Source organism: Tenrec ecaudatus, chromosome 8, assembly GCF_050624435.1.
Source record: "Tenrec ecaudatus isolate mTenEca1 chromosome 8, mTenEca1.hap1, whole genome shotgun sequence".
NCBI classification, from domain to species: Eukaryota; Metazoa; Chordata; class Mammalia; order Afrosoricida; family Tenrecidae; genus Tenrec; species Tenrec ecaudatus.
The window spans coordinates 26,994,251-27,019,165 of record NC_134537.1 but is presented as its reverse complement, the minus strand read 5'-3'; the positions used below and the strand labels follow the sequence as shown (position 1 = coordinate 27,019,165).

General features: G+C 47.0%; 1 protein-coding gene across 2 annotated transcripts in view; it reads right to left on the bottom strand.

Moving 5' to 3' along the window:
- Positions 1 to 24,915, bottom strand: part of VPS8 (VPS8 subunit of CORVET complex) — a 274,380-nt gene that overhangs the window by 80,626 nt on the left and 168,839 nt on the right. For both annotated transcript variants that reach the window (XM_075556161.1, XM_075556163.1), the window contains exons 36-39: positions 12,138 to 12,285; positions 3,878 to 3,967; positions 2,781 to 2,823; positions 380 to 483 (exon numbers count right to left, since the gene is read on the bottom strand). In XM_075556161.1, the coding sequence (XP_075412276.1) occupies positions 380 to 483; positions 2,781 to 2,823; positions 3,878 to 3,967; positions 12,138 to 12,285 (385 nt within the window). The remainder of the gene's footprint in view (positions 1 to 379; positions 484 to 2,780; positions 2,824 to 3,877; positions 3,968 to 12,137; positions 12,286 to 24,915) is intronic.

The window sequence follows — 24,915 nt, the reverse complement described above, 5'->3', positions numbered from 1 at the left end:
TGCCCTTTCCCAGCTGTCCTTGTGCCCCGGACTCTCCCCCTCTCCTGCCACAGGGAATCACAGAGGTGATAAATGGCTACGGATGCACAGAACCTCTACACCTGAATACACACATCTCAGTGCAGAGGACAAAGATACCTGCTGGGCATGCCTCCTAGGGTCTGCAGCCCAGCCAAACCCAGGACACAAAGCCTTTTTGTGAGAACAAAGAGACCAGGCCAGGCTCAGAATAACTTCAGGAGTCTTGCTCCCCTGGGAGCTCTAAACAGTGATTAAAATCCAGTTGAATTAAACTCAGGTGGCTGAGAGGGCAGTGGAAATAGAATTAATTCCTAGTTTCAGACCAGCTCGGCTTTGAAATGCCTGCTAGTCCTCTTACCTCTCGTTGCTGCTGGTTCAGATTATGCGAGTTTCTCTGGCAAAGAGCAATGGTCTCGACCAAGGTCCCTTCCACATCCTTCAGTGGGGGCGCCCCTCTCGGCTCTAGAGCAGAGACAGAATAAAGCACTGCTCAGCTCAGAAGTCTGTGGAAAATTAAAGCGTCCTTTTTCTATGCGGAGCGCTAGTTCTTTATTATAAAATCATCCATCAGCCCTGACACTGTTGGAATTAAAAAACCAGATGATTCTCTGCAATAGGAGTTTTGATATTCAGAGAACACATAGGCACATCATACTCAGCACTGCAACACGGTGTACTTGTAAAGAAGGCCCCGTCATCTGCTTGTGCGCCTTAGTAGCAGAAGGGCAATCCTTCACTTTGCCCTAAGAGCAATTCTTCCGCCAAATTCCTGAACGGAGGCATTTCCCCAGGGCGCTATAGGAGGCATCTGTTGTCCTTTTTTTTTCACTCTTGTGGCTTCAATCCTCCGCTCCCAGCTGCATAGCATTAACATTACGCCTTCAACCCTGTTTCCTTTCACCAGCTGTGAGCTGGCTGCTTCCCGGCCTCCGGGACATACATCACGGATGTTCTGCCAGCACCCGGAACTATGTTGGACACTCAATGGAGTTCTCTCCTCATTCCAAACCTGCTCCCCCGCCCACTTTTCAGTAAAGTTCCTGGACCCATTGCCAGTCTCTATCAAGTTTCAGCATCTCTAATGCCCCCCTCTCCTTTACCCCACCATTTCAGATGCACTGCCACATGTGACTCCCACCGGCCCGCGGCGTATGTCCACTGCTTCTACCACGACTGCAAGTGCCTCAGTTAAGCTGAAGAAGTCCAAGTTCCAGCTGGCCACTCCCACCAGGGTTTCCTTGACAGCAGCCCCTTGCTACAAACCCACCCGACTTCTAATGCTTCAAATGGAATGGAAGCCAACCGCAGTCCTAAGAGAGTTTCGGTGCCCTTGCACCTGCCTCCAGTCTTCTCTTCTCCCAAAAGCTGCTGGGCCGCCAGTGCCAGGCTCACCTGTGCCCAGAGCTCACCTTTTCTCGGTGCTTGCTTACCATGCTCCTCCTCACCCTGCAGCCCGAGTCTTTCACAGAGCTAGTTCCGACTCAGCGGTGGCACATCGGCTCCTAATTCTCCAGCCTCCTTGTGCCTCCTTGATACCACGGCATTATTCATAGGTCAGCTTCCTCACAGACTGCGGTCCTTTGGTGGGGGTTGTGTGCCTGCAGTCTACGAATGGCCCAGAGGAACTACCAGAGTGCCTTGCAATGCCCAGGTCTTCAAAAGCACCTGCAGCACACTGTCCAGACCGCACCTGTGAGTAGATGGCATGTACGGGGCTATTCGTGGGAAATTCCTCTTTGTTGAAATTCAGAGACCTGGTGTCTGTAGATACACCACCTGCCAATCACTGTTCTCAGTTTGGGAGACTGACCTTCTCACTCTCCTCTCAACCCCTGTATTGTGTGCAAAAATCAATCCCATAACACTAAGTTGAAAAATAACAACATCCTAAAACCAATAATTACAAAAAATAACAATATCCTAAAACCAATAACGTAGCATAATTAAATTGATTAGACATCTACTCACAGGACTAAAATAACAATTCACTGCCTGGTTGGACAACCGATATGGCAAATCCAAGCAAGGGCTTAGGGACTCCAAAAATACTTAGTGTAAGAGAGAGCTGCTCAAGAAACAACAGAGACCCTGCAGGAGCTACCAAAATACATAAACAAGCACTCTTCAGACAACTATGGGGAAAGGTTGATTAGTAGAACAGGTGGACCAAGGGACCCAAGAAATACATTGGTGCATTAAACTAATAGAATCTAAAAATCACTCCTGAAGTGATTCCTTGACCTCCGTGTCAATTTGGAAATGCCAAAGAGTCCATAATGATTAAAATGTTATGTCTGTGTGTTACAAAGCCACTCAGGATCCCCGGAGGCCGAGCTTCACTGCTCTGGGCTAGAACTGTACACATTCAGTAATAGTCACACTGGCTCAATTACTGGCTGTATGCGCTGGTTTGCTGCGGCCGAGTACATTATCATAACTTTTTAGACTGTTTATTATGTACCGCATTTCCACATAACTAAAACACAATACAGATCATAATCAACGTAATAACTGACAGCGACAAATGCTAATTCTCTACACAGTTAACACCATGGGCAATTATCATGACGAAGCTACAATGGTTAATGTGACTTCCCATTATGGATCCATTGAGAGCTGGCTAAAATTTAGATCACTCTTGAAGTGGATAAACAGTCATTAAGTAGATGGATGAATATAATTACTATTTAATTAGATGCTGAGGTCAAAACACAGGGTCCAGCAGAAAAAAGAATTGTAATTTTACACCCAAAACTTACTTTCCTCCTCATGTGTGATTTCTTGAAGTTTACTTTGTAGCCTCTGGGAAGTAAAAACAATACAAGAGCTGTAAAGAATGCTTTGCTTTTCTAATCTACTAAATATTTAAACTAAAACACTTAAAGGAAAACCCCCAAGAAACAACAGAGTTACTTAGGAAGGCCCCTAGCTGCCATTCCGGAGAGAAGCCTGTGTACCTGGAAGCAGAGCCGGTGGTGTTGGAGGGACCCGAAGTACCAAGGACAGGGAATCCCAGGTGACAGAGGTGGAACTTCGAAAAGTGGGTAGAAAAAGTCCATTATCCACAAACTTTTCGAAGGCCTCCCCTGGTCCCATATCAGACTTAGAGACAACTCACACTTGCTTCTTAACGTTATGTGAAGTGAACCCCCTCTGGAATCACCGAGCACCCCGACTTGCCATTTTCTTCCTAATCACCTTCACTTGCTGCTCCTATGCTGCTTTTCAATCATGAAAAAGGGACCCAGGCCAGAGAAACACCATATGCACCCGTTTGAACTTACCTACAAGTTACACTGAAAGACACACTTTAGGAATCGATGTGGTTTGTAACTTGGGGACTGCCTATATTCATATAATTAAATGTTACTCAATAATAAAAATTAAATCTCCAAAACATTCTGCTTAGACAAAAAACCGCTTTACGGACTGGATGAGTCCATTAATACAAATAAAGAGAGAAGGTGAAACGAATCCTCCGTAGCCTGGGGGGATGGGGGCTGGGGGTGGGGGGGCAGGGGCACCAGCAGCTGTGTGGAGTTAAGAGCTGACTGGAAGGATCGCGTGGGAACTTTCTCAGGTGATGCTAATATTTTATATCTCATTAGGGATTTGGACTACAATGGTATAGGCATTTGTCAAAACCCATCAAACTGTACAGCTAAGATATATGCATTAGGCTGAATGTAAATTTTACTTAAAAAAAAGAATCACTACAAATATTGACAATGATGTGGTTGATAAAAATATTCTGGGATAAAAGGTACTTATTTTGAGACATAACAGACGAAAAGCAGATTGGTGAATTGATAGCGGCATATACAGAACACGAAAATCAAACGCAGTAAAATGTCACCTCTAGCATTATTAAGAAGGCACCGTGAATATCTCCTTTTTTCTCCCACAGATAAGCTGTGACTTCATGAAGTTGATACTTTTGGGTTATCTAGGAAAGAAGAGGGAGATACTTTTGTTCACAAATCTTATTTGCAGAGTGAGATAATTCTATCAAGAATGCAAAACCAAACCAAACAAAGCCTCGCTCAGAAAATAATTCACACCTTAGAAGACCTTACTTTATATTTACATTCTCCATCTGCAAATATTTGACTTCCGGAATTTTTAGGGCCCACTTGGCAATTCTAATTGAACTAAGTTCATTCACGTTCTTTACCCATGACTTATTAGGTAATGCATGCACCCGGTGAGGTGAAGCCCTTGGGCAAAGGTAACACACGTCAACCCAACACTGTAAAGTAGAGATGAGTGTTGGGAGAGGTTGACAGTCAGAGCGAGGCTCATTTCAGGCGCTCACTCACTGCCACGGAGTTAGTCCCGACTCCAATGAGCCTGCAGAGCCCGAGGACGCCATGGGTCCCGAGACTGTCCTTCTTGATGAGAAGAAAAACTTCGCCTTTCTCTCACGGGAAGCTGGCTGGTTTGAATTGCTGACCTTACCAGCAGCCCAGGGAGTAAGCTATTTTGCTATCGGGGATGGAAGGAGAAGGTAGGTAAACTCATAAGTAGGAGCAGCTGACCTGGCTGTTAAGTAGCGACTAACATTGGGAAATGTTTTCTTACAAAATCCCATTCAGAGTTGAGGAGGTGGCAGAAGCAAAGGCACCCAGGAGGACACACCCTGACTACTGAGTCACGCAGCGGCTGTGACAGGGAGTGTGAAAGGGAGGGAGGGAGAAGGTGGAAAACCAGAGGGCAGAGCCAGCTCCCCAGTGAGCACGGGCTGAGTACTCTAGGAAAAGCAGAAGGGGTGTAAGCAGACAGGTCTCAGTAAGACGCGTCTAAGAAAAGCAAGGCTGGCCTGATGGAAACCACAGGAAGTAATTTCGTATCAGTAAAAGAGTAATGAGAGTCAAACAAAGGAACAGCGGAGGAGAAGACAGCAACAGTCTTAAGAAAGGATTACAGGTGTTGATGAAAGCTGAGAGCCAAAAATGATGGCAGAGTTAGGGGCTATCCTGGAGCCATGGGGCTAAGGTCAGGCCTAGAACAGAACTGGCCGATATAAATAGGAGGTGAACTGTGTATCTAATTGAAAGTTGTGTGGCTCTGAGGGCGTACTGGTAACAAACTGGGCTGCTAAGCACTAGGCCCACAGCTTGAAACCACAGCTGCTCCTTAGGAGGAAGAGGGGGCATTCTAACCCCGGAAACAGTTCCAATCTCAGAAGGCCCCAGCGGCGGCAGTTCTACCCCGGCTTACAGCGTCACTCAGAGTCGGCATCGCCTCACTGGCCCCGAGTGGCCACATTTGAAAAACAAAGAATAAACATGTCAGATAAACATATTTGATTCAGTCCAATATGCCTAAGATATCATTTCACCCTGTGATCAATATTTTTAACTTGAGATGACTTAAGTTCTTTGCACACTCAGACTTTGAAATCCAATGAGCATTTCACAGTCACAGCGCATCTCCATTTGCACGGCCACGTCCCCGGTGCACCGGCCACACGTAGGGTCCAGAGTCCACAGCTGGGAGCCTCTCCCGGAAAGGCGCTGCGGCCATGTGCTTTGTGGGTTCTCAGGGTAGCAGGGAGAGGCCACAGCACGTGCAGCCAACACCGAGCACAAGGATAAGAAGTCAGGGAATTCAGAAGGGAAACCGTGGACACTGAATTGGGGGGCAACTATGGGGGCGAAGGGGCAGCGACTAGAGTTTACAAGACCAGACAATGAATGCTATCAATGTGACAAGAGGTCATGGACGGTAAGGGCTGAGGAATGATGACAATTTGAATATAATGATTACGATTTATGACTGGTTGGCAAGAGGCGCTAATGCACCTTCCTTCTGCTAAAACATGCATGTGCTTTACAGGCTATAATGAAACAATTTTTTAAAAACTGCACTCAAAACACACACACTCCAGGTGCCAGAAATGAAGAAGAAAGTTACAACACAATGACAACTTTGCAAGCCTGACTGGTGACACTCAGATGGGTTTTGAATGCCTAGATGGGTTCCTGAGACATGGGCATGGGCTGGGAGGTAGGGAGTGACCACAGCTCCACTGACCTGTCAGCAACCCAATGCTTAGCCCATTGTCACCAAGGCCCCTTAAAGCCACCAGGAAGGGAACAATCCTGTGTTTTATGTACATCACAATGTGACCTAGAAAAAGAAAAGAAAAAGGGCAGGCAGGAAGAAGTGGACACACGGAGAGTATCCTCAAGAATTCATAGGTCAGACAAACCTGCATCTCGCCGATAAATGCAACGATAACAAGGAGTAACTTTATAATTGTCAGGAGAAGAGTGGAGCCACAGACCAGCAGCTGAACATTCGTGTGAACAGAGACAAGCGGCAAGGACAAGGACAGATGTCGCCACCGATCAAATAAAGAACGTGCACTGTTTTCACGCACTCCAACCGAACACTGGCAAAAACTGGCACGCTGGGTTTTCATCGACAGAGAACAATATTAATGTAAGAGGGGACTTAAAATTTCGTGAGCTTTTTGAAGCTTCCTGGTAATTAAGCACATTAGCAGATCAAAAGAGAAACGAAACATAGGCCAGAAAAATTCTTTGATAACATTCAATTCCCACTAATAGCAGTTTCTAAGTGCCTGGCTGGTGCAAAGGGGTGCACTTAGCTTCTAGCCAACAGGGGGTTCCAACCCACTTAGCAGCACCTTGAAGACAGCTTGCCCCTCTGTTGCTGCAAGGTCTGGTTAAAAAGTAGTGGGCACTAGAGTGAGCTCCTGGATTTGAATCCCACTGAGCAGCTGTGAAACTAGGGCCAATCGCCTAATGCCTCTGCCTCTTAAAGGTTTGATGTTACACAAGGGGCCACCTGGCAGGGAAGCAACAAAGCCCACTGAAGAAGCACACCAGCCTGGGTGCTCATGAGGTGTTGATGGGATCAGGTATCAGGCATCGAACAAACACTCATATTGATGCCAATGAGGCGGTCCGAGGGGAGCCCCAAAGCCCATTTGTAGACAATTGGACATCCCCTCACAGAAGAGACACAGGAAGGGACCAGTCAGCTGGGGTGCAGGATAGCGCCGAAGAAACACACCACATTCCTCTAGCAATGCTTCCTCCCCCACTATCCTGACCCAGTTCTACCTTACAAATCTAGCTAGACCAGAGCATGTGCACTGGTACAGTGAGAGTCCTCGACACACGGAATCCAGAACAGATAACCCCCCAGGAGCAGTAATGGGGGTAGTGATACCATGAGGGGAGGGAGAAGCTGGGGGAGAAGGGGGGTAAAAGGGGAACTGATAGCAGTGATCAATGTATAACCCCCCCTCCCCCGGAGGAGACAGCAGACAGTATAAGATGTGAAAATAATTTATAATTTATCAAGGGTTCACGAGGGTGAGAGGGTGGGGGATGGAGGGAAAAAAGAGGAGTTGACATCAAGGGCTCAAGTTGAAAGAAAATGTTTTGAAAATGATGATGGCAATATATGCACAAGTGTGTTTGATACAATTGATGTATGGATTGTTATAAGAGCCCCCAATAAAATATTAATTAATAAATTAAAAAGTTAAAAAAGAAGAGAATTTAAACTTGTGGCCAGATCTAAAACGATGCTCAGAAGGGAGCCTTCCAACACAGCAACACTAGTCAAAACGAGGATGTCGTTTCATTTATGGTTTTCTACCGTCATTTTCACAGAAACTATCATGCATACAGGAACACATTTAAGAAAGTGTGTTCAAGAAAGTTTTAGAAAAATTACAATAAAATCTCACTGTAGAACATAAAACATCATATTTAAAAGGCAACCATATTTCTGAATGGGAATAATTAATACCCTAGGCCAATTGTCCCTGAATTTCTAATAGAAAGGGCAAAAGTTTTTTGCTTTTTTACCTTGACAATGTGATCCCCAAGTTTATAAGGTCTAATAAGCGGCTGAAGGAGTCCTAAGAGGTAGGTGTTGTGCTGCTAACTGTAAGGCTGGATGTTCAAGCCTATCAGCCACTCTTCAGGAAAAAACTGAGGCTGACTACTCCCGTAAGGACCTGATGCATGACAGAGGCATGGCAGGGGAGATTAGTTGGGCATGGCAGGGGCATGGCAGGGGAATGGCAGGGGAGGTTGGTGGGACATGGCAGGGACACAGCAGGGGCATGGCAGGGGCACGGCAAGGGCAATGGCAGGGGTAGTTGGAGGGGTAACAGCAAGGGCACGGTAAGGGCATGGCAGGGGTATGGCAAGGGCATGGCAGGGGAGGTTGGAGGGGCATGGCAGGGGCATGGCAGGGGAGGTTGGAAGGGCATGGCAGGGGCACAGCAGGGGCATGGCAGGGGAGGTTGGAGGGGCATGGCAGGGGCACGGCAGGGGCACGGCAAGGGCAATGGCAGGGGTAGTTGGAGGGGCAACAGCAGGGGCACGGTAAGGGCATAGCAGGGGCACGGCAGGGACATGGCAGGGGAGGTTGGAGGGGCATGGCAGGGGCATGGCAGGGGCACGGCAGAGGAGGTCGGAGGGACATGGCAGGGGCATGGCAGGGGCATGGCAGGGGCATGGCAGGGGAGGTTGAAGGGGCATGGCAGGGGCATGGCAGGGGCACGGCAGGGGCACGGCAGGGGAGGTCGGAGGGGCATGGCAGGGGCACAGCAGGGGCATGGCAGGGGCACAGCAGGGGCTTGGCAGGGGAGGTTGGAGGGGCATGGCAGGGGCACGGCAGGGGCATGGCAGGGGAGGTCGGAGGGGCATGGGAAGCTAACAATGAGTATGAGAAAGGAGAAAATGTGCTGAAATCGATGGTGGCGATGATTGAACCTTTCTTACTGTGACTGGGGTATTGAATTGTATAGTATGTCAAATTATATGCCAGTAAAATGGTTTTTAAAAAAGATTAGAAGTCTCAGAAACCCTATATAGGGTCTGCTATGTGTGAGAACCAATCACTGGCACTTAGGTTTTTGCTCAGCAAGAGGTGGTGGGACACTGGTTCAGTGGCTCAGTGGTAGGATTCTTGCCTTTGATAAATGGGAGATTGGGTTGGGTTCCTAACCAATGCACCTTCCATGTAGCCACTAATCATGAGTGGAGGCCTGCACACTGCTATGATGCTCACCAAGTCCCAGTTGAGGTATGGAGTCAGACAAGTTAGCCAGAGAGGCCTGGTGCCCCACATCCGAGAAGTCAGCTACTGAAAACCCCACGGAGCACAGGCCAGCTCGGACACGCATGGGAGCACCAGAAGTCCCAGCTGACTTCACAGCAATTGTTTATTTTGTACCACTAAACTATATTAATTTAAATGCACGATACTGCCTCAGTATAAGCAGACAATGAAAGGAACAGAGCAGAGAGCCTACAAACATACATTTGAGAGTCTGGCATGTGACAGCATGGCGTGAAAAATTAACAAAGAATACGGACGACTTGCCACTCACATGGGAAAAACATAGAAATCCCTCTTATCTGCAAAAATCAATTCCAGATAAAGTCAATGCCTAAATGTAATAAGCCCAGATGTAAAATATTTATTTGTACAGAGAATATGCTTTAGGCCATCAAAATAGTAATGAAAATAAGGCACACACAAAATACTAAATCTTGAAGGAAAACTTCTATAAAATAGCAGTCATTAAAAAACAAGTTGAAAAACATGCCACAACACATTGGGAAATAATATTTCATCAACACATATAATAAGCAAAAGATTAAGGATTCAGAAACCATAAAAAAATCAATGCAAGAAAGACAAAAACTCGATATGACAGTGAGCAGAGAACATGGATAAATAACTCGGAGACAAGAAAACCTGAATGGTCATTAAACATATGGAAAGATGTTCGATGTTATTAGTAATCAGTGATATCCATCACCTTGGCAAAAGCTATTTTCAGTCTGAAAGTAAGGGTGGGGGATGGTCCGGGAGGGGGAGCCCATTACAATGTTGGATATACAGCCCCCCACAAAGGGGACGAAAAACAGAAATGTGGGTGAAGGGAGACAATGGACACTGTAAGAAAAGAAATAATAACAATACATAATTGATCAAGGGTTCACAAGAGTGGGAGGGTGGGGGGCGGGAAGAGGAGCTGATAGCAAGGGCTCAAGCAGAAAGAAAATGATTTAGAAATGATAATGGCAACATATGTACAAATAGGTTTGATACAATTGATGTATGGAATATTATAAGAGCTGTAAGAGACCCCAGTAAAAATGACTTTTCAAAAAGTCTAAAAATACTAGGAATTAGCAAAGCTGTGGGAAGGCAGCAGATCTCAAACACTGTTCATGAGAACAGACACACCTCGGCGGTCAGTTTCGCAGTCTCACATCTCTGTCCTATAGGGTTGCTATGAGTCAGAATCAGCCAGTGGCAGGGAGTCTGGTTTGGTTTTATTTGGATTGTCTAGAACAGAGCTTTCCAGACCAGAGCTCCGGGGAGCTACAAAAGCAGACGATTACACCGTATCTTGGGCTATGGCTTATATAGTACAAAAGGCTTTAATGGCTGGGGAGGGTGCTGAGCAATTTATTGTTTTCTTTCTGAAAGGATAGTGGTAAGACCACATAAGTTTGGGAATGTACGGTCTAAACCAGGGGTCTGCAAACTTTTGACAAAGAAGAACCAATCGTGTCCTTCACGACATTTAAAAATCACTGAGAGCCACAAATGTGTTTTTACAAGCAAACGAAATCATTATTGTCTGAATGATAGCCTTTAAGAATTTTATCAATGAAACTATGAGAGTTTTTTCATTTTCTATTTTACTTCAGAGGCACATGTACGCACCGAAAGAGCTGCATAAGGCTTGTGAGCCAGTCTGCTGGTCCCTGGTCTAAACAGTTCCGTTCCAGGTAAGTCACCAAGACAAATCTCACGGATGAAGTCAAAGATCAAGAAGATGCTCATTTGTTTTGTTGATGGGAGGGGAATAGCGCATTTGGAGTTGGTTCAACAGGGCAGACTGTTCATCAAGCTTTCTAGTTACAGGCTCTGAAAAAACTGTGTAACAGTGTGCCCCCAATACGGCCTGATATGTGGCAGAAGAAGGACTGGTTTTGCCACCACAGTGCGCCTGCTCATGAAGCCCTCTCAGTGAGCCAGTTTGGGCAAAACCAGCATGCCTCTCTTGCCCCACACACCTGACCTCACTCTGTGTGACTTCTTTTTGTTTCTGCCAATGAAGACGGACATGAAAAGACAGTGATTTGACGATGTAGAAGAAGTAAAGGGAAAAACGAGGGAGGTGCTTCAGCCACTCAAACAGAGGAGTTTGAAGAAATGTTTCCAAGAATGGAACTGCAGATTTGATTACTGTGTTTAGTGTAATGGAGAATACTTGGAAGGTGATAAGGTTGTTTTATAAAAATATTTAAATGCATAGCTTTGAAAAAAAAACAATTCCAGTTTTTGGGGGGGGTGCCCTTAGTATCTGTGAAATATTCCACAGTTTATGAGCAGTTCAGGTGGGACTAAAGATACCAGTCACCATGTCGAGGGGCTGGCAGTAACAGCGGGCAAGGTGATGCAGGGCGGCGGTGAGAGCCAGAGCTCCCCAGGACCAGCAGGTTGTCCTCCTCTGACAGGTGCATGCCGTCGCCACTTTTCTGTCATGTCTTGGTGGAACACAGTTTTGTTTTCCTTCTTTAGCAGGCTCCTGCCACGTACAGGTTCCAGCTTTCCCAGGTTTCATGGCCTAGCAGTAGCTTACATGGATTTTAAGGGAAGGGCGTACTAGACTCTTATAGTAGATGATAATATTTCTATTTGGAAGGAGGAACACGGAGGGAAATCAAGACAGACCCTGTTGAGCCTCTTGGCACAGAAGGGTTGTCTGCAAACACGAGCGTGGCTATGTCCTAGTAGTTTCACTGTCATTTCTTTTTCTAGGCTTATGGAATCAGCTAGAGAATTTCTCGAAGAGCTTGACTGATGGCAATGAGGACCATGGATTGTTCAGACTTTAACCAACGAGAAGCAGTTTTTCACAGCACCGAAGAGCACGCACTATGAAGCTGGGCTCGTTTGGGCTTCCTCTCAGGTGCTGCCATTGATTAGCTATAAACTTAGGCAATTAACTTGCTCTGTGAGTCTCTTTCTTCTCGTCTGTAAAATGGGGTACGTTTAAGAAACCTTTACGTCCATCGTCTCTAGCTTGCTGGACTTACCTGAATCGTTTCTTCTAGGCGGTAGCACTCAAGGACTTCCAGCGTCTCTATCACCTGGTGTGGGCTGAACTGGCACAACAGGTCCACGAACTGCTCGGTGACACTGGGGGAGATCTGCAGCGGTTCTGGATGCATGGAAACCCCTTCCCTACAAACAGAAAAGGGCCAAGAGTGCTCACTCTTTCATCACCTCTGCAGTTACAGGACGACAGGCAACTAGTGGATTAGGGTACAACTAAGACTATCATGTAGTCAGGCAGCAACATGAATTAAAAAGTCAATGTGACTGAGATTACTGGAGAAAGTGCCTATTATTCCAGAGGCATTCAAAATCCTAGTCTTTCCCGGTTTACGGTGATGACTGGCGGTGCCGATGTACAAACGTTACACTGCCACGCTCAAAGGGACCGGGAAACACAATTCGGTCTCAACAATGTGGTCCCTGGGGTGACCAGACATAACAAGCCATCCTGCCTCCCCAGAGAACCGAATGCACCCTGTGGCCCTAACGTGGCCCATCAGGTCTTCTTTTACAAACTACAAACTCACTGGGGCACAGGAGGCCTCCGAGCCTGGCCCCGTGAGCCCTGCGTACATAGGCTCCTGCCATGGGCGTCGCGACGATAAACACAACAGTGATGCGAGTGGGCTACGTATGAGTTTATGTGCCTTGCGTGTCCGCTACTCCCCAGGCCATGACTCCTGACAACACACGTGTGCTGGGAGCATTCATTTCCGCCTGCTGGGCAGGCAGGCAGTCAGCTCCCGGTGGCTGAAAGGCATTCTTTGGAAACGGCTCATTGGAGGCCTAAGAATGATCTCGCGAGCTGTAGGAAAAGGGTCTGTTCCCAGAGAGAATCCCTCACAGAGCTCTAACTTATCCCGAGGGCCGGCACGCGTTAATGTACAAAAATGGCCACCGGCGACCCCAGCAAGCGGGGAGCAGCCATTCCAGCACAGCCCCGCCCAGCTGTCCCGTGCCGTGGGAGACCCGCCAGCGCACAGCGCGCAGATTGCTCATGGGGACAGTGGGTGCGACAGTGTGCGGGGCGAAGGGGTCAGCCCCGAAGCACACCTGTGAGCCACGTGCAGCGCACCCGCTGCCACAAGGTAGAAAGGTTTGTACTCCCAAGAACAGACGATTTGGATTAAATGACATTTTATAAATGATAATTAATAGCTCTCCTACTTTTACCAGCCTGCAGAACAGAGGAAGAATGGCACTTGGATACAGGACACTTTCCCGGGCTGACCTCTGTGAACTACACAGACTCTGCTGCATGGCTTTCGATGTGTGCTGATGGGTTCTCTCTTCAAGCTTCCTGAAGCTCCGCCACCCCCTCCGCTGTTATTACTATTAGTATGATTTCTTATTTCCCAATGTTTTTGAGACTTTTGTTAGGTGACTGCTATTCCCTATGTATAACTGCTACCTGAGTTCTTACCGCATCATTTGAAAACTGCCTTTCCTGTGTCTGCATCCCCAACTACACGATCAGCTCCATGGGAGCAAAAGCCATGTTGTATCAGCATTAGCAACCTTAGCACAAAAATAAATCGGTGCTCGGTCAATGGAGACGGGACTGACATGCATGGTCAGACTGAACTGGACCGGACTGCAAAGACAAGGGAAACCACAGAAGGGTGAGAATTACGGGGCTGGGGCCAATGACCGTGAGACTTCATCTCACATACTAAGACATGCTCACCGGGAAACCAGTCCCTAGGGAAGGACGTTTCACTTGGTAGAGGGTGAATGAAAAAGAACGCATGGGCATTGAGTCTGCACTAAGGAGCCGACCCACAACCACAATTGTGAGGGTGGTGCACGACCAGGCAGGGTTTCAGTCCGATGCATCCCAGGGTCGCTAGGAGCTGGAACAGACGTGACAGGACCTAGCGGCAACAAGAGCAGGGCTCAAGGGGATGGATGGACACGATAGCCAGCCAATGGACTCCTGGACAGCAATGATCATGCATATGGCATGGGTGTGGGTGCTGCTCTGTTCGATATACTGAGGCCACCAACAGGGAGTCAGCGCTGACGCAACAGCCACTAACAGCAGCAAGGACTAGACAGTCAGGCATCGCTGGGAGACGGACGCTGTCAGAGGCTCTACTGGACCACACAGGATGGCCATGTGATCAACGCAGGGGAACATGGTAGTTCTCTCTGTTGGTCCCTCCCCCCAAACTTTTGGATTTTGTGCATCGAGAGCATACGATTATAGAAAAGGGGATGGGGATAGTTAACCCACATGTCTCCACATTAGGATGCACCAAGTGTGTACGCCAGTATTGTAAGCATTTTACCTGCGTCGGGCTTCTGTTAATACGTCTTATAAATGCAAGACTATGGAGGAAATTAAGATTAGGCATAAGCATCTGCTGATGAATCGCAGTGCTTAATTCCTTCTAGAACATTTATTGACAGAAGATGTGCATGCACATCGAACCCAGCAAATCACCCAAATGAACAGACTCTGATGCACTCCTTTGTGAGCGAAATAAGGTGTCTGCTGGGGATGATCAGGCAGCATCAACATAATCAAAACTTCAATAAATAAACTGTAACATTAATGAATTTACATCCATTTCTGACAGTTGCTCATCAGTCTTGCATACAAATACAAGTTGTTAGATTCATTTCCTGAGGCAGTTTCTGTTAGTACTGCTTTGCTACATACCCACTGCGAACTTAAACATGAAATATTTTGGTCCTACCTGTTCCTTTGTCACTTTTATTTTAATAGCAAGCAACATTGACTAGAATAATTTAGACATTTAAAGTTCTGTGAAAGCTAAATTTTACAAGGCACATAGGTACATATTTCTCTATGTAGTTGATAACACACACATACACATACCCCAAAAAATCAGATTGGAGAAAATACCATTTAGGCTATTAAAATCATTAAGAATTATAATCTTGTATATCGAGCCACTTCTACAGAAAGCAACATGACACACTCCCATGGAGAGTTAGTCTCAGAAACTCACAGGAGCAGTTCTACCGTGTTCTACCGTGTCCCATGAGTAGGCAACCACTCGATGGCAGCGAGTTTTACATTAAACATATTCTAAAATTTTAATTCTGACTTCAAAATATGCAACCAGGAAAATGAATCAGCTCGAACAAATAAGGACAAGGCCCGTCCAATCTCATCATTCCACATGGTAAGCCAGTCGACACCATCATACACAAATGGGCCAGCATTGGCTGTTCTTCAGGGGCAGTGGTGGTTCAGGGCTACAATTCTGCCTCCTCCATGGAAACTCAGGCTAGAACCCTGGCCCGGGCACCTCATGGGCAGCCACGACTTGGCTGTGGTGACCAGGGGTTTGCAGGTTGCTAGTGTGCTAAGCCTTTCCATGGGTGAAAGATGCAGCTTTCTACACCATAAAGACTGACAGCCATGAACACCCACAGGGGCAGTTCTACTATATCTTATACGGTAGAGAACGAATGGACTCAATGCGCCCTTTACTGTTTTAATGACACTAAAAAAAGGTGTCAGTATTGCTTCTAGACTAAGGCAAATTAGGAGGAAAGACTTGATGATCTACCTACAAAAACCAGTGGAAATCCACAACAATCCTGCCCGGGTTAGACGGGCCAGCAGTGAACACCCTTCTATATCTCTAGGGAAAGTATCTGACAATCCCCTCAGTACTTTGTGCTGACAATGTGGCAGCTACATAATCTGTCATTGTGAGCGAAGGGGTGGGATCCAGACTGCCAATCAGGTTGCAGCTTGATGGCCTCATCTGGAGGTATTGAGACATTCAGAGAGCTGGGGGAGACAGTGCCCACATTGAAGTGCTTCCACTGCCACTGGGTCCGCAAGACCTGCCACCCACTGGCCTGTGATCGTCCTGCATTTGGCATCATTGCATGTGCTGTGTGAATCTAAGGAATTTATAGACTAATATTGGACACATGGGTTAATATTAGACTTATGGACTTGATCTGGGCTGGGCTTGGCTGTTTTCTCAATATATAATTGCTCTTTCATATAAAGGTCTTTCTTATATACATGAGTGTCTATGAATTTGTTTTTCTAGTCAACTCAGACTGACATAGACAACTTAGAGGCACTTCCATTTGGCCTAACTTCCGTTAACTTGAATTCTCTGCTCGTTGCCACACGACTAGCCCTTGGAGATGGTGGCATCACGATGATCACCGGCATTTCAGACTGAGACCTCACATGTGTCATTTGTCACATGCAAAAGGGAAGAAAGCTATTTTTCATATACTCTTACTCAAGTCAAGCTGTCAGAATTCTGTATGGCCTTTCAAAGCCGATTTTTCAGCATTCCATACACAGTCCTTGTTTACAAAATGCCACTTGTACAAAACATGGAAAGTGAGCCGAACCGCCTGCAAAGAGAGTTTTAAATGTGCCATTCCAGGCAGCAGAGGCGGTGCTGACAAATTGACATGAAGTTGTAACACAATCATAAGCAAGTGACTTCGATGGAAACCATCCCCTGGCAAGAATCCCGTGACCCTGTATGGCCCCTGTCCCTGTGACCTCCAGGTGGGCCTTCACGCTGTGCAGCCAGGGCAGCCCCTTCCTAATCCACTTCCGTGAGGCACAGACCAGAGCAGAAACACTCGGCATTCTGTCTCACAACAAGGTTCTGCCGCATCAGACTGGAGTAATAACAGATCTAAGCAAGCTGGCTTTAGGGAATTCGGCCATTTCCCATTTCCCTCGTTTCAGGCATAATTAACTGTCAAAATGTCCTCCTTCAAATCTCATGGAGATTTTTATTTCTCTGATGTTCATGAAAAAGAAATGTGTACAGTTTCCATTTCCTCCTGCATCTACAGGAAGAGTGGATTTTAAAGGCAAGCAGAAATACGGTTGTAATAATTCTTGGTAGAAAGAGCAATTTCACTCCAGAACTCTATCAGGTGTAAACAAGGAACCGGAGCAGGTCAGGTCTGCATAAATTTCAGTTACAAATACTGTGAAGACAGTCATGCAATTTCCCCTAAATATCACTATTAGTAAGAAAGTTCATGATGATCATAGTGCCAGTAATAAACAGGGATGATGCCCTCATCATCACCATCTTGTTCTGAATGCGAAGCTCTCCACATCTCTACCACCTGCTCTCAAGAAACCAAAAACATGATGGAAACTGAGCGACCACATGACCCAGCAAGACCAGTCCTGGGCATCTACCCCACAGAACTAAGAAACACAAGCAGACATTTGCCCCCCATGTTCATCACAGCGCAGTTCACAACAGCCAGAAGGTGGAAACAGCCCACATTCCCATCAGCACAAGAGTGGATAAAAAACTGTGGTACACACAATGGAGTACTGTGCATCCCTAAAAAAATAGTGACGAAACCGTGAAGCACCTCAAGTCTTGGAGGGACCTGGAAGACGTTATGCGGAGTGAAGTCAGACAAGCACAAAAGGACAAACACTGCCTGAGTCCACCGAGGCAGGAACAAGCAGCACAACAGGCACAAGCTCAAGCTGACAGGCCACCCAGTCTTCTGGCTGGGGACCAGAGAGCCTGGTAATGAGCCAGACCAGTGCCAGTGAGTCACACGTCATCCGCTCCAGGTCACTTGGCCGGAGGGCGGCTCAGGACAGCTGGGATCAAATGGTCCAGGGAGGAGGGAGATGCTCTCAGCTGAGTGGTGGCCATGAGGATTTGGGATGAGGTCCCGGAGAGGGTGGCGGCCCTGTCAGAGGGAGGAGGCTCACTGAGGGGAGGGGCAGCACGGGTGTGTGGTGAGGGAATGGTCAAGTTCGGGGAACATAAGTGCATGTCTGTTGAGGGGAGGGAGGGCTGACCTCTAGGTGGGGGAGGAGGGACTAAGGATGCTCTTGGGAGCACTAAGTGGGGAGGGTCGTTAGTGGTATACAGCGGGTGGGCAGAATTGACCCAGGGTGTCTCTGGGTATCCCAGGAACCCAAGCTGGTGCCGTAGAGCTCTGGACCCTGAATTCTGCATCTTCAGGGCACACGGCACGCTCCAGAGGCTGCATTGGGGAGACCCTATACGGGACCCCCATGGGCGAACTGGACTCTACCTCAGACACACTTGCAACCTGCGTGAGGACTCAAGCCGGAAAACACATGGTGTCTGAGGAAGCAGAAGACAGCTGTACCAAGAGCGGTGTCCTGCCGGCTGGTGGACAAACAAGAGCTTGCTACATCAACGCCCTGTGCGCTGTATGAAGAGAAGGATTACGCTGGCAATCCTGTGATGGCCATTCTGCTAATTTTGCTTCTGCTTGTGTATAGTAGGGTGGATCTCGGGGGTGCGCTGCCACTGGGGAGGTCATTCGCTCGAAGTTGTGCTATTTGTTTCATTGCTGTGCAGTAATGAAACCCAGGGGTGTTGAGAATATAAGGAAAGAACAACGTAACAAGGGTTTAAGGCAGCGGTTCTCAACCTGTGGGTCATGGCCCCTTGGGGGGGGGGTCCAACGATTCTTTCACAGGGGTTGCTCAATTTATAACAGTAGCAAAATGACAGTGATGAAGTAGCAATGAAAATAACTTTACAGCTGTGGGTCACCACAACGTGAGGAACTGTATGAAAGGGTCGTGGCATTAGGAAGGTTGGGAATCACTGGTTTAGGGAGAGGGGGGATATATAGGGTTCAGGGCGATGACATCAAGAAGCCCGGGAAGGAAAAAGTAAGTTTGGAGACTGATTATGGAAGCAATTGTATAATTATGTTCAACATGATTGGACTATGGAATGATATGACATATGTATCAATTCCCATCACAGCAAAAAACAAAACAAAACCCCCAAAAAACCCCAAAGACAAAAAACATAGATCTAGGAATGAGTTCTGGGCTCACACTAGACCCTAGCTCCAATTTAAGAACAATTTATTCTTACATCATGGCCCTGCTCAATACTCACCTTGATGATACGATCACTGAAGACAAGGTGTGATAGCAAAGTGTAGTGAAGAACCTAGATGGTGCCCAGCTATCGATCGGAATTGTGTCAGGGGTCTTAAAGGCCTCTATTGACAAGCAGCCATCTAAGCGAAAAGTCAACTAAGTCCACACAGAAGGAGGCCACCAGCTTGTGTGATCCAAAGATGACAATTATGAAATTCAACTATGGTTAAGAGAAAAATATCAAGGCTAGAATTAAGAATACCAAATCTATGGAAAGCTGTGGAGGGCAGCTGAGCTGCTAGTATCTAGTCAGACTGAGCTGCTGGCAGATCCGCGCTAGCCAAGGGCAAGAGTCTGAACAGCTTTACTCTCAGGCAGAGGCCACTGTAATCTTGAGTATGCTTAATTGAACACGGTACATGGTCAGCTGACCTCCCTAAAGACATGATCTGAAATTGTTCTGGGTGCAATTATCTTTTGGTTGTTCCATGACAAAAACGTCTCCCCTGGCTTTGTGAATGCTGACGGGGGTCTCTTCCCTTTTCCGCAGTTTCTGTTTTGGTGTTTACACTAATATGACCTTATCCTTACCACCTCAGTTCCAGTTGTTATTCATGGTTTTCTATTGGGTTTCCCAGTGGTGAAGCCCTGGTGGGGAGGATGTATAATGGTAAGGGCTGATACAAGGTGTTTTCAGGGAGGCAGGGTGGGGGATGGGCGATGGGGGATTTCGGGAATGGAGAATGAGGCGAGAGCCCTGGAACTGATTGTGGTGGCACAGCTCATATTGAAGACGACTTAACCTTGGGGGTGAGGGTTGGGATGCTCTAAGACAGATGTGGTGGCGATTGTACAATTCCCCTTGATATGATGGAACAAGTGAACTACTCCGTTGTATGATATGTGAATTATGTGCCAATAAAACTTGGGGGCGGGGCGAAGAGAAGTCAAAACACAAAAGCAAAACTCAAACTCACAGTCATGGAGGCGATGCTGACTCATAGTGACCCTGTAAGACAGGGTAGAACTGCCCTGTGAGTTGCTACGGCAGTAACTATTTATGGGCGCAGAAAGCCCCATCTTTCTCCCTCGGAGTGGGCTAGTGATCCTGAACTGAGGACTTTTTGGGCCACAGCCCAACATGTCACCACTATGTCACCAGAGCTCAACAACCTGCTAGTCACCTATCAGCAAGGGCCATCTGGCCCCAGGAAAAGATAGACGGGGTCCTGCCTGTACTTGTCAACACGGTCTGGCATCTAGGTTGGCTCACGTTCATGTACTGAGACACCTGGCTCTTCCACGCCATTCTCTGCACAAGGAAGAGACAGAGACGGTAGTTCTGTGACCCATCCCAGGAACCGACACAATTTCCGGAGGTGGTTTCTGAACCAACACTATATCAGTCTGCTATAAATCTAAGATGACATCGCATAGTAATTTGAAGCCATACTGCTACAAACCGACTTTAAAATGTTTCTTTTCACTGTGACAGAAAAAGTACGAACATTTGGGAAGTTTCCTTTAACAAAGATCAAATGTAAATAGTATAAATTAGAAACCAGAAAAACATTTTAGTATATAGTAGTACTTCCCAAATTGGGACATACCGCCCCCTGGGGGGCACTCGAAGGATCCAGGAGGGCTGTGAAAGCAGCTCCCTATCGTTATCCTGGATTATGGGTGACAGAGAGAGTAGAAGTTTTTAATTGTCAGGGGCGTGTGGAGGAATCTTTTTTCTGAACGGGGGCAGTGGTCTAGATACGTCTGGGAACTTAGACACACAGCAACCACATGCCAGTTTTGTAGGAGAAAGTTTAAGGCAACCAGCAGACTCTTCCAAGCCTCTCACATGTACTCTCATTTTCATTTAGACTCAAGCAAATTTATTGGGGGTGAGAATATGGGGACTATTAAACGATACATGTTCTCACTATCCAGTCATACACAAATAGTGTACATCAACATACTATTAATATTAGGCTTTTTTTTGTACTCACATTTTCCCCTGGAAGCCAATTTAGGTTCCAAGTGGCCTTACCAAAGGAGTTGGGGGAAAAGTTTGGAGGGAAAAAAAATCCCATTATCTTAACTGCAGTTTTCCGTGAACTTTTTGAAGCCCACGGGGAGTTTATTTAGTCATGTAACTTTTTAAAAAAATAGCCCTTTCTCTAGCCTAAAACGCATCTGCAGAGTATCTGGTCAGAATGAGCTGCTGGCAGATCTGCTCCAGCTACAGGCAGAGTATCGAGCAGCCTTACTACGAGGCAGGGACCATTATTGTCTTGATGATCTGGATCGAATTTGATGCTTGGACAGTTGACCTCTCTAAAAACACGGCCTGAATGTGTCCTGGGTGCGAGCATCCTTTACTGGTCCCATGACAGGAATGTCTTGCCTGGTTTTTGAATGCTGATGGGGGTCTTTTCCTTCTTAGGAATTATTTGAACTTTCATCCTTACCAGCTCAGTGTGACTTTGAGTTTTACTGGTTTCTGCAGGGGCTCACAGCGACGATGCGCAGGCGTGGAGGAGGAGTAGATGCACAATGAGAGCAGCTGATGCAGTGGTTGCAGGGAATGCAGGGGCACGGGGTGGGAACGGGGACAATAAAGACTGGGGAGGGAGCACTAGAACTGACTGTGACTGCCCGGCTCATTTTAAAGGTGATTTAACCATGGCGTGTGTGGGGGGAGATGCTCTAAGAATGGTGTCCAATTCTCCTTGATATGACTGAACGATGGGATTATATGATATGCAAATTATGTGCCAATGAAACTGTTAGGAAAAAATAGCCCTTTCTCTATTATAAATACTAACATGAACATTGTCATATGAATTACTTTCTTTTTCCAGAATAGTCCCTTAAAACATAGTTCCAAAGTGGGATCAGTATGTCAAAGCATGTATATAAACTCCAGCGGATAATCCGCTTAGGCAGCTGTTCCCAGGACAGCACAGTGGACCCAGGAGGAGCAACACCCATGCAGGGGGAGGGGTAACAAGTGCAGCCGTGGGCACACAGCCCCGCCCTGCTGAGGAGAAGGGCTCTGGGAGCGGCAGTGGAGGGAAGGAAGCTGGGCAGTTATGCTGGAGTCAGACTAGGACAGGCCTTTGTACCGCGAGGATTATGGACTCGATTCCTCTTGGGCAATGGGAACTGAGAAGAGGGAGGCGGGCATTATAACAATGTGCTTGTCCAAGCAGTAAATAGAAGGACTAGGAGGGGTGGTGAGGCCAGAAGAAAGATGCTTCCTGCCCGAACCAGACAAGTGGGGCTGCAGACCACAGACGACCCACACGTGACAGACAACCCAGGTCGGAGCACACACGGCTGCTCATGGATGGGTTCTGTGTGGGGTGGCTTAAGGAAAAGTGAACATTTGATCGTCACTTAGAATTCTAAGTAACATACTTAGAATTACTTGCTTACTAGTCCACATCCTCCACTGGAAAGTACATTCTCTGCAGGTAGGCCCTGTACTGTTCACCACTGTCTCTCCCGTGCTTACTTGCTCAATGGAATAAATGGGCAGATGATGCTATTTGTTGAATGAAAAATAGAGGAGGAGGAGGTTTGGATTGGAAAAAGTGAATGTAACTTTTAGCCATTTCAATTTCTAGCATAGCAATTATCGAATAACAAAGTCACTGTAAGTAAAAAAGGAAGAAAGAAATTCATGTAGGTTAAAGTACTTGTGTGTGTCTTTCTCTAGGCATGTGTGCAGCATGGGAAGAGAGCAACTGAGGGGTACCATTTGAAGTGCCAGCAAAAAACCACCCCTCTCACCTGCCGTCAAGCCGACTGGCTCACGGCGACCTTACAGGACAGGGTGGGACTGCCCTGGGCTCTCGGAGTCTGTTACTCTCTGAGGGAGTAGAAAGCCTCCTCTCTCTCCTGTGGAAAAGATGGGGTGGTTCCAACTGCTGGTCATGCACTCAGCAGTCCAACACATATGAGGGTACCCCCAAGCCCAGAATCCACCCCCCACAAATTTATGCATTAAAAATTTTTTTCAAACCACCTTATCACCTTCAAAGTACTCTCCATCACACTTAATACATTTGTGAAGTCTGTGGTTCCATCCTTGGAAACATTTTTCAAACTCCTCTGTTTGGATGGGTGCCTGACAGTGCACAGCTAGGGTCAGGCGCTGGCTCTCCACCTTTTTGTGTTACCATTTGTTGGGTGTACACGCTCCCTACATGCAGGCTTAGCCCTCTTCCCGTACATACTGTCAGGTTTTAGGGAGAGAAAGAGAGAGGCTTGGGGGCTTTGGCTGTGTCCAGTCTAGGAAAAAAGCGGTGGACAGTTCATGCCCCGGCCCTGGGCAGAGCTGCATCTCACAGCGGGTCTGGACGGAGGTTGGTGACTGAGGGGTAAGGGAGTCTTCCAGAAGCACCCTTGGGAGGGAGTCACGGTGGGAGACTGATAGCTGGTTTCTCAGGAAGTCCTCCACGGCGGGAGCATTTCAGCCCAGGTGAATGGCCTGCGGGGGAGGTTGTGCGAGGCAGACAGCGCCCTCTGAGCAGAGGCACAGCAGGCAAGATCAACAGATGCGCTGCATTGGGTAAATGTGCAGCACGAGGCCTCTTTAGAGTACTGAAAAGCCAGGATGTGGCTTTGAAGACTAGGTTGTGCCTGACTGAAGCCGGGCTATTTTCCGTGGTCTCATCTGCACGTGAAAGCTGGACCCTGAATAAGGGAGACTGAAGAAGGATTGATGCATGTGAATCATGATGTCGGGACCATCCTGAAAGTACCACGGACTGCTAAAAGGACAAACGGATCTGTCTTGTTAGAAATAGGGCCAGCGTGCTCCTGAGAGGCAAGGATGGCAATACTTACTCTGAAATACTTTGGACCGTCTGTTGTCAGGAGAGACCAGTCCCAGAGAAGGATGTCGTGCTTGGTAAAGGGGACGGGCAGCAAAAAAGAGGAAGGCCTTCAACTGGACGAGGGGCACAGTGGCTGCACCAATGGGCTCAGCACAGAAACCATTGTGAAGACGGCACAGGACCGTGCAGGGTTTTCTTTAGTTGTGCACAAGGTAACTCGCTATGGGTGAGAGCCAACTCAATGGCATCTAACAAGAAGAACCTTTTTTCATTATGACATGAATTGATCTGGTAGACGTGACCCTGCCATTGTGAATTAATAGTACTGAAAGATTTTCCATATCACCCCATTGTTTGTGCAGTTCGTGTCCAGCCACTTAAGAGTTTATCTGTACAAGTCACCAATTCATGTATTGCTTGCAATTTTAGCTGGTCTATACCCATATAATTTCACTTTCTCAAAAGTGTTTTAAATTCTATACCGTTGTCTTGACGAATCACCCTATCAGTGTGTCGTGGTCATGAACTGGGCTGCTAGTCGTAAGGTCAGCTGTTTAAAACCACCAGCTGGCTCTTGGGAGTAAAATGAGGCTTTCTACTACGAAAAAGATTTACAGTCTTGGAAACTCACAGGGGCTGGCCTATGCATTGCTATGAGTTGGACTGACTCAATGGCAGTGGAAGTGATGCCACACGGAGCTGATCGTTAATGTTCTCTAAAATAAAAGGAAAATAATGTGTCTAAGGTGAACAGACACATGTATAAACCATAGATTTATGAAAGGATTTGGGGCTTGCACTTAATTCTAGTCCCAACCTGAGAACAGTTCTTTTGACATGGCCCTGCTTAACGCTCATCACCATAAAGGGTCACTGAAGATATGGGTGCCGTAGCAAAGTGTGGTGAAGAAACTACATGGTGCCCGCTAGAAGGAATGGCGTCTGCAGTCTTAAAAGCTTGTCTCAAACAAACAGACATCTAAAGGAGGTGTGAACTAAGTCCACGTGGAAGAAGCACACCAGCCTGTGTGATCCAAGGATGAT